The following is a 14,062-nucleotide window of genomic DNA, read 5'->3' as shown; positions in this document are numbered from 1 at the left end:
AGCACTGATCCTTGTGGCACTCCACTGGGCACAGGCCTCCAGTCTGAAAAACAACCCTCCACCACCACTCTCTGTCTTCTACCTTTCTGCCAGTTCTGTATCCAAATGGCTAGTTCTCCCTGTATTCCATGAGATCTAGCTTTGCTAATCAGTCTCCCATGTCGAACTCTTACTGATGTCCATATTGATCACATCTACCGCTTGGCCCTAGTCAATTATTTTTGGTACTTCTTCAATAAACTCTATCAAGTTTGTGAGACATGATTTCCCACGCAAAAAGCCATGTTGACTATCCAGAATCAGTCCTTGCCTTTCCTAATACGTGTATATTTGTCTCTCAGTATTCCCTCCAACACCTTGCTTACTACCGACATCAGGCTCACTGGTCTATAGTTCCGAGGCTTCTCCTTACCACCCTTCTTAAACAGTGGCACCACGTTTGCCAGCCTCCAGTCTTCCAGCACCTCACATGCGACTATTCATAATACAAATATCTCAGCAAGAGGCACAGCAATCACTTGTCTAGCTTCCCACTGAGTTCTCGGGTACACATGATCAGGCCCTGGGGTTGTATCCACGTTTCCCTGTTTCAAGACACCCAACGCTTCCTCTTCTGTTATCTAGACATTTTGCAAGATGTCACAATCTATTTCCCTACAGACTATATCTTCCATATCCTTTTCCGCAGTAAATACTGATGCAAACTACTCATTTCGTATCTCCCCCATTTTCTGCGGCTCCACATAACGGCCGCCTTGCAGATCTTTGAGGGGCCCTATTCTTTCCCTAGTTACCCTTTTGACAAGAGCAATTTGAAATCTCTGTTTTTCTCATTTATACAATGAATGAGAATCTTCACATCTGAGAGTGCACTGAACTGTGTTTCAGTGTTTCCAGTTCGTAAATGCCAGATTTACAGACATCTTATAAGGTGTAGTAATCCATGGTCAAATCTATGAACGTATTGCGAATATAAATTACTGAGCTGGAAGGAAATTGATGTCATCTCGTGCTAGTCAGAATGAGAAACATTGCAAATATTCAATTCTGCACAGTGTCATTTTTCAACTTTTCAGATGGGATTCAAAGAACTGTGTTAACAACAAATGGACAAGAAAAATCACAAATTATAAACGTCTTCAAGACTGCTTAATTACAACATTTTTAAAAGTGTTTTAGCCCTTATACTGTTCCTTGTCTCTGTGTTGGTTTCTTTGCATTCAATGTCCTTGAACACTTTTAAATTATATTTTGATGTGAGACAAGTTCGCCACCATGTCGCCCAAGGAGTTATCAAGAATAAATCACGCATCCAACACTCTGACATCCTTCCATTCCAAACCCTGCTCTGCCTGTATATCATCCACTTCTGCTGTAACAACAGTGCAGAAAGCACCTCTTCACATTAATTACAGTCTACACCCTCTATTCTGCTACTCAGTCTACCTGTCGGTCCTTTCGTCCATAGGAACTGTTCAGGCACCGACCGTGCACAAGGAAACACGACTCGGCCGACTGGCTTATTCATTCCACAGTACATTGCCCTGATTGAACAGGAATCCACCCTACCTTCTTTTAGTTAGAAAATAGTCGTCAATCAGTTAAAGCCGTATGCTCTTCAACCCATGTAATGAATGTTGAAGTCATGTCTTGAGAATGTAGATTAAATGAGTTGTTATTTTTCATACAATTTTCAGACAATGACAAATGCATGAAATTCCAAGACTATTGAACAATCAAGGATATTTCACTGTACAACCAATTACAAAATGCAGTTAATATATACTATAAATATATTAATGTAAATATCATTTTGCACAAGTGAGACATGTAAGAAATGATTTGTTTAAACTCCAATTCTTGTCTGCTTGCTTATACACTACTGTACAGGACTGCAATTCCTTAGTGATTATGTATATATTTAAAATATCTTTTCTCATAAATTATATGTTTAAAATAAAGCAAATAAATATAGTACATAAACACAGATAGATGTCGAAACCATTTTCTTTCCTTTCAGTTAAGTTATATTTTCATCATCACTCTTAGTTATACTTCACTCACTGAACATCACTGTGGAATGATGACGACTACACTCATAATGTTGCATTGCTACTGTCATTATTAAGATGATAACGTACAAGGAAAGAGCATGAAGGGACGAATGCCCTCATTGTAATTTTTATCAATTTTGTGATTCTGTGAATAACTGGCTGTACTAATGCAACTAATTAATTACAATTACCAGTTGCAGATTTAAATTAGGAAAAAAAAACTCTCCATACCAGAATCCATATAAATCACAACATAAATCTTAAATGGATTCACTCAGAGAAGGACTTGAGAACATCAATGAGCTGCATCGTCGAGTCTGTAATGTTGGAGTCCGCAACACCGTTGTATTGACAGTATAGCTTGAACACATGATATTGTTTCCTTTTAACGTCCATTAGAGTTTTGTTGTTGAGGCTGAGTGCCAAGTATAGACTAAATGAAATGGGGATCATATCAAGTTCATAGCGTGCTTACTGTTTTTTTTAAATCAAATTTGGAAAACATAATATTGAAAAAATGCTGCAAATTCAATATCATAAAAGAAGTCTTACCAAGGTGTCAGTGATAGGATCTGGAATTTGATCATCATGAAAAGGAAAGCCGAATGAATACTTGAACAACGACGGGAAATATTGTTAATTCAGGAAGAACTTTTCGTGCATAAGTTATCCAGAAATAGTATGACATGATACTTGCCGTGACTGATGTGCTTTGTGAATAAACATAAACATTTCAAATCTTTCAATTTTGAAACGATATCTGGCAATGTGACATGGCGATCACTTCAGGCATTCACTTGCTTTTTTTCTCTCTCTCTGTGACCGTTTGCTCCTCGATTTAGATGATAACATACCATTGTTTGTTGCACACAGACTTTGTGAGGTTAATGTAATGTGAGGTAATGCCCTGCAATGCTGAAATGTACACCTGACCTGGACTCACTGAGGAACGACCTTCTTGGAAATACTTTTCATATAGATCCGCAAAACCCGTGTCACAATTGGGAGCATAGGGATTTGAGAATATTCATCAGGACATGATGATTCTGAAGATCATTAATTAACTGTCATGAAAGAACGTATTACTGTCGTGAAATTGCATTAATATTCTGGTTTGTCTTATGCTGTGTTGGGCTGCATCTTTGACTTTATTTAAATGAATTAGGAAACAAAAGGGGATTCAAGCAATTGCAAAAGTTGAAGTGAGTTTAAGAAAAATCAACGTTATGTCAACACCAAAATATCGCCAGTGATAATGAATGATGCGCGACCAAAGCACAGCTTCAATCAGTAAACTAATTTTGGCGTTCAACAAAAGTGCAGTCGAGCTATTCTCAAAGGGAAATAACTGTTCAGTGCCAATCAGTAAGTTTCGAAATCTTCACTCATCGTTACAGTTTCTGTTCAACAGTTTCCTCATGTAAACCTTCACCCACCTCATCCAGTTCCAAACTTCCAGCTCAGTATTGTCCCCATGACTTGTCCTACCTGCCTATCTTGTTTTCCATCTATCCACTCCACCCTCATCCCCGACCTATCAACTTCATTCCCTCCCCCATTCACCTATTGTACTCTATGCTACTTTCTCCCCACCCCACCCTCCTCTCACTTATCTCTCTACCCTTCAGGCTCTCTGCCTCTATTCCTGATGAAGGGCTTTTGCCCGAAACGTCGATTTTACTGCTCCTCGGATGATGCCTGAACTGGTGTGCTCTTCCAGCACCACTAATCCACAATCTGGTTTCCAGCATTTGCAGTCATTGTTTTTACATTTTAGAATGAACATGTTGGTAACAGTTCTTTCATATATAAATCACAGAACTATTTCAATTTTACTTCCTTGTGTCAACTTTAACAATTGGTATCAAGTCGGGCCAGGTAATGCATTTAATGTGCGAGGTGCCCTTTGTGACACTGTCTGTACCACAAGGTTCAGACTGATTCCAATCTCAAAAGATGACTTTACAGAAACTTGCATGGATTCATGTAGTTTTTGAGCAAAATAAAATCTAAATCTGCAAGTACAATTTTTGCCTGGAACATCTGTGTGTGTGTGTGTGTGTGTATGTGCACGCGCGTGTGTGGGGCGGAATGCGTTCAGTCTAGCTGTGAGTGAGCGTGTGTATGTTCGTGAGTGTGAGTGTAAAAGGGTATCAATCTGTTAGAGGGTGTGCATGTGCATGTGAGTGTGGGAACGTATGTGTGAACGTATGAGCGAGAGTTTCTGAATGAGACAGGTCTGCGTGAGTGTATGGGTGTACAGGCATGTTTGTGTCTGGCGAACCGTGCGTGCAGGTGTGTGTGTGTGTGCGTCGGAGTGTTTGTGTGTGTCTGTGCGTCTGCCTGTGTGTATGCATCTGTGTGGTGTGTGTGTGTGTGAGAGAGAGAGAGAGAGCGCGCGCACGCATTCGCACATTCATGTCTGTGCCTGTGTGTAGTGCACTGAGGTCACTTGTAGTGTGATATGAACCCGTACATTGCCGAGAACAAGCAAAGGCTGCAGAAACAGATGAATGGACACCACGCAACAATCAACAGACAGGAGTGTTCCCTTACAGTCGTTGAACATTTCAGTGGTCCCGGGCCTTTTATCTCGGGCCTTCGGGTGACCATTCTCCAAGTCGGACTTCTGGACTGGCAACAATGCAAAGTGGCTGAGCAGAGGCTGATAGCCAACTTCGGTACCCATGGGGTTGTCTCAACCTGGAATTTGTGTTCATGTCACACGACAGGTGTCCCCACTGCACTATATACACACACAGATACACACAGACAAACACTCGCACACACACACAGATCGATAGCCACACACAGACAGACGCGTACATAAACATACACCCAGGCACTGCTCCACATACTCACTCCTACAGAAACAAACACACTCCTGCAGACCCATACATTCACACAAACCTTCTCCCATGTACAATCTCTCCCACATACGCGCACACATGCACTTGATTAATCACATGCACAAACGCACCCTCTCACAAGGCACCCTTTACGCTCATACACACGCTCATACACACACATATATGTTTGTGGGGTGAATTTGTCCTTGCAGAATTATATTTTATTTTGCTCAAAAACTGCATGAAACGATGTAAGATTCTGTAAATCTGTTTTCTTTCAGATTGGAATTAGTCTGAACATTGTGGCACATACAGTCTCACATAGGGCACGCCACACCTTAATTGCATTAACGAGGCCAACATGAAACGGACTGGTAAAGTTCACTTGAGAATGAAACTTCAAAAAAAATCTGCGATTTACATGTGACAGAACTGAAACCAACATGCTCATTCTAACAGATGAGAGATTTAAACAATCCAGGTCTTTTTCAATATATAATGTCAGTTACATCACATTGTAAACTTTTCGTATAAATTCTGTGTCTTACGATCTTATACCCCACAACCACGTGTTGAAGAAGCAGCGTGAAAGCTAATGCTTCTAAATAAATCTTTTGTATTGTAATCTAGCGCTGTGTGATTTTTCACTTGGTACATCCCAGTCCATCGATGGAATCTCCAAGTCATGTCAAACATTATAAGCGTCTTCGTTTTTCAAGTGGCTTCCCTTCTAACTTTCGTAGTGTGTTTTCGCTGAAGGTTGTGAACAGTTCTTCTACTAATTAACTGGCACTATCTACGTTAACGCATTCCCAGAGTTATAACTCTGCCCACTAGAAAACATACACTGTGACAGTGTATCAACTGACTGTCAATGAAGGGCATAGCAGATTCAATCAGAAATCTTTTCACGTCTGTGATGCTGGGTGGACAACAGTGTTGCTGTGAAATTTCAATGCTCTGTGTTCACTTTCTGAGAGTTGTGCAGCTGTGTCTCAGCCCAATGCTTCACATCAATGAAATGCAATCTCAAACAGTGTCATAATCAGTTTAATTTTATTTCCATCGGAAAACATGACTCTGGCATGAGCTCACTCGCCTAAAAAACAAAAGCGAATTAATCTTTCAGATTTCATCAATGCAAACATCCTGGGGTTTACGGTTGGCTAGAAATTGTGTTAAGCACAACATTGCGATGGAAATATCACAAGGTATAAATGAATTAAACTGGACTTTTCTCGTCACAGAATTAACTACAAATGGATTAATAGCAGCACAAAGCAACGCATATTAACGTATAAATGGCGTTTCAAATGTACGATTTAAAGAAATCCTACTATATGGTCCTTGCTATAATTGGTTTGCTTGGTAAGTAAGTGTAATAGCGAAGATTTATAAATGTTCCACAGTGCTTGATAAGGTTATGTGCTGATCACAACTGCACAGATCTTGTTTCAGGCATTCAGTTGCTGGATCAAATCAGTTGATTTATCTCTGTAATTTTACTCTATCTCTTCAGGTGATGTTTCATCACTGCATGTTTTTCAAATGCTTTCTGTCAACGATTTACTTCCTTTCAGTTAATGCTGTCCAGTGCTGAAATGGATATCAAAAATGTAGACATTCTGAGGAAAACTATTGGAAATATCTATTCATTTATATTTGTGCAAAGTACGAAATGTTGTTGTGAACAGTTATCAGCATGCGGTTACGTTATTGCGAATACCAATTTACGTAGAACTTTACTAAGGTTTGATTCTCACTGGAATTAATGAGGTGTTTCCAATATAAAATAGCATACATTTGAGTCAGCCTTTTCATATTATGTGCTGGATTTTTCTTTTTTATTTGTCTTCCCTTATGCAATTGCTGAAGATAAACAGTGGTTTTTCATCTGGACTAGTGGCTTGCACTGACCTATGAAAACCTCCGGCCCTTTTACTTCATTTCCATCCATGGGATATCAAGAAAAAAAGAGACTGATAATGGATATTGCAAAGACATTAGGCAATGAGTTACGGTGCAAGTACATACATGCTTTGCAAGCAGCATCGGCCTGACACAAGCTTTCCAAACATTGTATCCATTGTCTAAGTTATGAATCTGTTAGAAAATGCTCAAGATTTTTCTGTCCAGTGACCTTGTAGAAGTCTTACATAGAAATTGCATAAGAGTACTGACAGTACCAAACAGTGCGAGTTTACCAAATGCCTCCTTCACTACACGATCTACCTGTGACTCCACCTTCAAGGAACTGCGAATCGGCGTCCTAAGCTCTCTTTGTTTGGTAATATTCCCCTGAAGCCTGCACAAATGTGCATTCCTAAAATGCAAAACGACACATTTAGCTAAGTCAAACTCCATCTGCCACTCCTTGGCTAAAGCCAAAGGGCGGTCCATCAGAGCAAATATGTTGTCCATCATCTAAGATACTGTTTGGAATTCTAACGCATCAGGAACTCTTATGCTCTGAATAATTAGACGTTGCTGTCAGATTCTTCCCTATTCTTCATGACCCAGATGCTCGAGTCACAGACACAAATGAGAAAACATAAATGTTTCCATTAATGCAACATCCAGTCATTTCAGAGCTTCACGTGGATCTCATCGAAACCGGTTCGTTACATGAGGCACGAGTCAGTCACAAAACATTATATTCAATTTACAAAGGAATACTCACTAGTTGAAACTCGTCTTCAGATTCCTTTCTCACTGAAACATTTGTTGATTAGATAAATTATGATGCATTTATGTTAATGGTTTCCAGAAGGTTTTCAAGGTTCACAGAGATGAACTGCAGTTGTACCATGATTAATCGATATGTCCCATATACAGGGACATCTCTATCATGAAAAAAGCTTGCCAGTTTCCTTTCTGTAATATTCCTAAGTCCATCTGCTTACTCGACACAAATAACAAACATGCAGTGCATTTAGTCAGGGGAGGCGATGGCCGAGTGATATTATCACTGGACTGTTAATCAAGAAACCTCGGCCATGCAGTGGTTTCCAGTCTCTACATGGCAGATAGTGGAATTTGAATTCAACTGAATATCTGGAATGCATGATGACCATGATTTAGTTGTTGGAAAAAACTCAGGGAAAGAAACTATCATCCTTCTGGCCTACAGATAATCCAGCCACATGGCAATGTGGTTGACACTTAACTGCCATTTTGACAACAAAGGCTGACATTGCTAGCGAAGTCCTCATCTCATGAATGGGAAAAAAAAAACACGTAAGTACATTCTGAGTGCATCCGGAGTGCACTTTCACTTTTTCATGCAATGTCATTTTTTTTTTCACGAGTTGCTCATGAGAGTGGTAATGCAGGAATTTAGGTTCATAAAGAAAGTGTTTATCATTCCTGACTTCATCAGTCAGGTATTGAGTATAAAAGTTGAAATATCATGTTGCAAGCGTAAAGAACTTTAATGAAGTGACAATTTGAGTTTTGTGCACAGTTCTGGTCACCACATGAGCACTTCTGCAGCGTTCAAACGATGTTTGCCAAGATATTGCCTGGATAGGTGTGCATGAGCTAAAAGGACAGATTAAAAACTTTAGATTGTTTCCCTGACAGCGTCAGAGTCTAATGAGAGCCCTGATAGAGGTATATAAAATTATGAACCATCGATAGGGAGAATAGACCGCGCCATTCATCTGAACTGGATTAGTTTCCCAACCAGTTTAACTTTTTTTTATTACTTTCCATGCATGGTGGTAGACATCCTGAGTTTCTCCAACAATATTTGTCCCATTGTCAGATTTCAAGTAGCTGAAGTTCTTTGTTTTCCTAAACGTCAGTGTAACTGAGGATGGAGCAGCCTTTCATTCAGCAATATCTCGTGGAAGAGTTTTGGGAGTGATCCCACGTTGAAAATTATGTATGGAAGATATCAAAGGACAACATGCTGTTGAATTTCAGTTTTAAAAAACGTATAAAATGGAATGGGAGTCTTGATCAGGTTACCAAATAGGAGCAAATGACAACCTAATAGATTGTGTCATATTGCTTACGTTTTTATTTCCAGCGGGGTAATTGTTACATTGGAAATCGATTTAGAATCACGAATGTTTTATTACATTCAGTATTGTCAATATGTTGGTAGCAAAACTAAAGGAAGCAGAAGAAGCGTTCTGGCCTTCGGGATCACCCTTACATTCAATTCGACTGTGAACGATACCCGTTCTCAATCCCAATACCGTTTCATAATACAGACGTTTTCGTCAGCAGTACGAAATGTCATCATCAACAAGAGCTGTTGCTTGCAACACATTTATTAATGCAGTAATTGACCTTCTGCTCAAGTGTCTTCAAGAGAACCTATTTCCAGTGTTGGAATACCAGCATATTCCAGCACTCCTGTGTTAGCATTGCAGTGCAAATTGTCAATATTCACCACAGGCTGGTCTTCGATTCTTGCAATCTGAAAATCAGCGATTGTTACTGCTGCACGTCTGTGCAACTTTAGGCACGTGACAGCTTCACATTTTGCAATGGCCCAATCATAACTACATTGGACCAGGCGCCAAACAGACAACGAGAGGCAGGTAGGTAGAACAGTATTTAACTGAATGGAAAACAACTCTCCAATCTGAGTTCAATTCAGAATGCCAGTGAGATTGAAATTTATTTTGGGAATAGAGCTGGAGCCAGGTCAACTGCACATTGAAGATTCCCAGGGAAAGAGAAAAAACGAGAATGGACACACGTCTGGGCATGGTAATGGTGGGGAAATCAGGTTTGATCGGTGCTTTTATTATGGGTTAAAATATTGTCTTTGCACCCCGACAGAGAGTTTTCTTTTCCAGATTCCTAAGGTTCTATTACAGTGTTTTCGGAATCTGGGAATAATGATGAATGGAAATAATAGTTGGAATAGATGGTTTGAAAGCAAGGAGTTTTCTTCTTGTGTGAGCTTCAAGACCTCCGTCTATCTGGTTCGGTATAAGAGGCAACACATAGAACACAGAGTTGAGAATAAGTAATTTACCTACCAAGGTTCATGAGTCTATTGCACTTCATTTGTGCAAAGTCACTTAAAGCAGAGAGATTGAAGCAGAGTTGGACAGGTTCTCGAATATAAATGGATGAAAAGTTGTTATGGGTGGGATGGAACGTGTGATGACTCGATTAGCTACGATCATATCTCAATCTCTAATGGCCTACTCCTACTGTGAGTTTGTGACATCATACAGACATTGATTCAGTGTACAGTTTTAAACACGTGATTAAATCCTGTGGCAGTCATCTAAATAACTCTCTCTCATTTGAAGAATTGAATTTCAGAAGCCAGCCACTCAATGAAAGCAAATGATTTTGAATTATGTTGGAAAGACAAGTGAACTCTGAATGCAAACTAATGCTGTGAACAGTGGTATTCATTAGTTGATATCTGACTGAAAGATTTATTCTGCTACGTCACTGGAAGACATTCAGGTTAAAATGGGAAAAAAAAGATCAGGATCATCCAGAACAAAAAGTGTCTCTACCTCAGAAAGATGAACTGTGACTCATGTATAAGCGTGAATTTTCTCTCCTCTCAGTCCGGCAACGATCCAGAGAAGGCTCATCTGTTCAAGAATTCAAACAAACCCATCCATCAGCGTGAAATCACTTTACGTTCAGCTTTGAAGTTTCATGTTCTACAGTAACAGAAATACTGTGATTGATGTTCCCTTCCCACAATCAGTGCACCATCATTCCATACTGATTGCGTCCGATATAGATGTTCGCTGATTAAATTCCAACACCTTTTTCCTTTCTTTCTCACACAGGTAACTTGCTGGCAATTATGATATTCTCTCGTGGAAATTGTGGCGTCTCAAAGTGCACTACTCGCTACCTTGTGGCTATGGCAATCGCAGATCTCCTGGTCATTATCTTTGAAGTCATATTGAAAAAGGTTATTTATTATTATGAAGCTCCAGTGTTTTTCCTGGACATCACTCCTGCGTGTAGTGCTCATGATGCTTTGTGTGATGCAGTCATAGATTGTTCTGTCTGGTTCACCATCGCTTTCTCTTTTGATCGATTTGTAGCTGTTTGTTGTCCTAATCTCAGAACACGATTTTGCAAAGAGAAAACTGCAGCTGTCATGCTTTCAACAACTTGCATTCTGCTCTGTTTGAAAAGCACTCCCATCTACTTTATTTATGAGCCTGTGAAGATAGTGGACAATGTACCATGGTTTTGTTATGTAAAACCGAACTTTTATTCTGATTCTGGATGGGTGAGCTATGAATGCTTTGCTAAAGCTTTAACTCCACTGCTCCCCTTTGCTCTAATTCTGTTGATCAACACTTTGACTGTAAGACACATTTTAGCATCTAGCCGAGTTCGTAAGGAACTGAAAACCCACAGTAATGGAGAGAAAAATAGTGACCCAGAGATGGAAAGCAGGAGGAAATCCGTCATTTTACTTTTCGCCATATCTGGAAGTTTTATATTTTTGTGGTTGATGTTTATCATAAACTTCTTACGTTACACTTTTAAAGGAACATTTTACACAGAGTCCGAGTTGATATTTCAAGATTTCGGATTCATGTTTCGGAATTTTAGTTGCTGCACAAACACATTTATTTATGCAGCAGCTCAGTCCAAGTTCAGAGAGAAAATCAAGAACGCTTTGAAATCTCTGGTTTCATAATTTATACAATGAATGAATGATGTGCACATCTGAGAGTGCATTCGCCTGTGTTACAGTGTTTACAATTCCTATATGATGGTTTAATGTTTGACCAAATTATGAGTTTGCAGTAACTATGGTCAAAGTTGTGACAGTATTGCGAATAGACACTACAAAGTTGGAATACAATAGATGTTATTTGTGATGAGGTCGATAAACATTGGTAATGTTTACTCCTGCACAAGTTCAATTCTCACCTTGTCAAATGAACATCGAATAAATGTGTCATTCATAAATAGATTCGAAACATCTCAAATTATAAGAATGTTTGTGAATTCATTGATTAGAAATAATTTCAAGTGCATTTTTACTGTGTCTGCATTGGGTTTTTTTATACACTGAACATCTTTCCAATTCTATGTTAGAAGTGATATAAGTTCAGCCATCAGCAAATACAACGATTTATCATCAATAAATCACAAATTCAGCACTCTGTGAGGTCCTTCCATCCCATCCTCAGATCTCGCTGAACGTCATCCTGCTCAGATATAGCAATTATACCGAAAGCATTCATTTGCAGTTATCGCAATTTCCTCCCGTTATTCTGATACTCGGTCGACCTTTCAATCCTTTCGTCCAAAAGCATTGTTTAGGCAACAGGAAAAAAAATACTTGTCCGTCTGGCATAATCATCCTGAACTGCATTGCCCTGATTGGTCAGTAGTTCACCCTGCCATCATTAGACTGGCAAATCGTTGTGAATCAAATAAAGATATATCATCTTGCACCTCTTTGTTTGGAATGAATGTTAAGATCACTTTATGAGAATGTAAATTACATGAGTTCTCATAATTCATACAATTTTCAGCAAATGTTCAAGATAAAAGTACCTGAAATTCCAAGAGCATTTAACAATCAAGAATATTTCACTGTACAACTAAATACAAAATGGAATTTACTTCGAATATAAATATATGCATGCACATCTGTTGTACAAGTAAGAAATACCTTTGGTTTCTTTTTTTGGATTGAGTCAAACTGCAATTATTATCCACTTCTGCATATGCTACTATACAGAACTGAACTTATTAAGTGATTTAGTGTATAAAGATACTTTGATTAATAAAGTATATTTTTTGAAACAAAGGAATTAAATACAGTGTATTAATTAGAAAACGCAAACTTCTCTATCATTTCAATGAAGTTACATTTTCGTATTCACTCTTACTTATATTTCCCTTATAGGTTAGCATTGTGGCATGTTGAAGACTGGTCCCAAAAGGTTGTATTGTTATTGTCAATATTAAGATGAACATGTACAATAAAAAAGGAGGATTGGCCGAATACCCTCATTCAGATTTCTATCCACTTGATGATTCTGTGACTTAACTGGCTGTATTAATGGAAACAATTATTGACAGTTGCCTGTGGCACGTGTACTTCAGAGAAAACGAAAATGGCTCTACTCGAGTCCATGCAAAAAATAAGTGGCCTCGATCATAGAATAGTCATATCGTTGAGTCTTAGAACAGAAAGATTACTTGTGCAATGACAGGACACAATGTTTTGTCGCAATAGTCTGAATAGATAATAGGAGCTGTTGTTTTATGAATCAGAAGCGATTGGTGACGTTTCAAACCGAAGGCCACCAGAACTCAGATGTAGGAAACGGTTGACAAGGATAGCCCTTCACGGTAAACAGAGATGGGAGTTGAACCCACGCTGCTGGAATCCGATTGCTGGAATCCGAATCTCCAAACCAACAGCTCACCAAAACCCTGACGGGCACCTTCTTAATGCAAGAGGAATTTTTCCTTTGTAGCATTTCCAGATGCTCTATTACTTGACATTTGCTGTGGCTGATATGCTTGTAAGTGAGTATAAACATTTCATTTCTCCAAGAATTTAAACTTTGTCCGATTATGTGACATGCTGATCAGTTCTGGCATTCACTAGTTTGTTCAATAAGAGCCATAGAATCACAGAAATGTACAAAAGGAAAACAGACCATTTGGTCCAACTTAACCGACCAGACATCCCAACCCAATCTAGTCTCACCTGTCGGCACTCAGCCCAGACCCTTCCACTTTACATACTCATGAAGATGCCTTTTAAATTTTGCAATTGCACCCGCCTCCACCACTTCATTTGGCACCTCATTCCATACGTCTACCACCCTTTGCATTGAAATGTTGCCGTTTAGATCTCTGTTATACTTTTCTGCTCTCATCGTAAACCTATACCCTCTACTTTTGAATAACCACCGACCACAGGAGAAATACTTCCTCTATTTATCCTATCTATGCCCTTCATGACTTCATAAACCTTTATTAGGTCACCCGTCAGCCTCCGACTCTCAAGGGAAAAACATCCATCGCCTTTTCAACCTCTCCCAATAGCTCACATCCTCCAAACCAGGCAAAATCCCTGTAAATCATTTCTGAACCCTTCCAAGTTTCACAGCATCATTCCGATAGGAAGGAGACCAGAATTGCACGGAATATTCCAACAGTGACGTACCAATGTAC

General features: G+C 39.2%; 1 protein-coding gene across 1 annotated transcript; it reads left to right on the top strand.

The window, feature by feature from the left end:
* Nucleotides 1-6,204: 6,204 nt before the first annotated feature.
* Nucleotides 6,205-11,555, top strand: LOC122544116 (probable G-protein coupled receptor 139). Its single transcript, XM_043683155.1, has 2 exons — nucleotides 6,205-6,271; nucleotides 10,684-11,555. Exons 1-2 carry the CDS (start codon nucleotides 6,205-6,207, stop codon nucleotides 11,553-11,555), a joined length of 939 nt encoding a protein of 312 aa, XP_043539090.1.
* The last annotated feature ends 2,507 nt before the right edge of the window (nucleotides 11,556-14,062 follow it).

Source organism: Chiloscyllium plagiosum, chromosome 46, assembly GCF_004010195.1.
Source record: "Chiloscyllium plagiosum isolate BGI_BamShark_2017 chromosome 46, ASM401019v2, whole genome shotgun sequence".
NCBI classification, from domain to species: domain Eukaryota; kingdom Metazoa; phylum Chordata; class Chondrichthyes; order Orectolobiformes; family Hemiscylliidae; genus Chiloscyllium; species Chiloscyllium plagiosum.
This window is presented reverse-complemented; position numbering and strand designations above follow the sequence as displayed.

Coding starts and splice junctions, on each gene's coding strand:
- LOC122544116 (XM_043683155.1), top strand. CDS start 6,205: ATGGCGTTTCAAATGTACGATTTAAAGAAATCCTACTATATGGTCCTT. Junction 6,272..10,683: donor TGCTATAATTGGTTTGCTTG/GTAAGTAAGTGT, acceptor TTTCTCACACAG/GTAACTTGCTGGCAATTATG.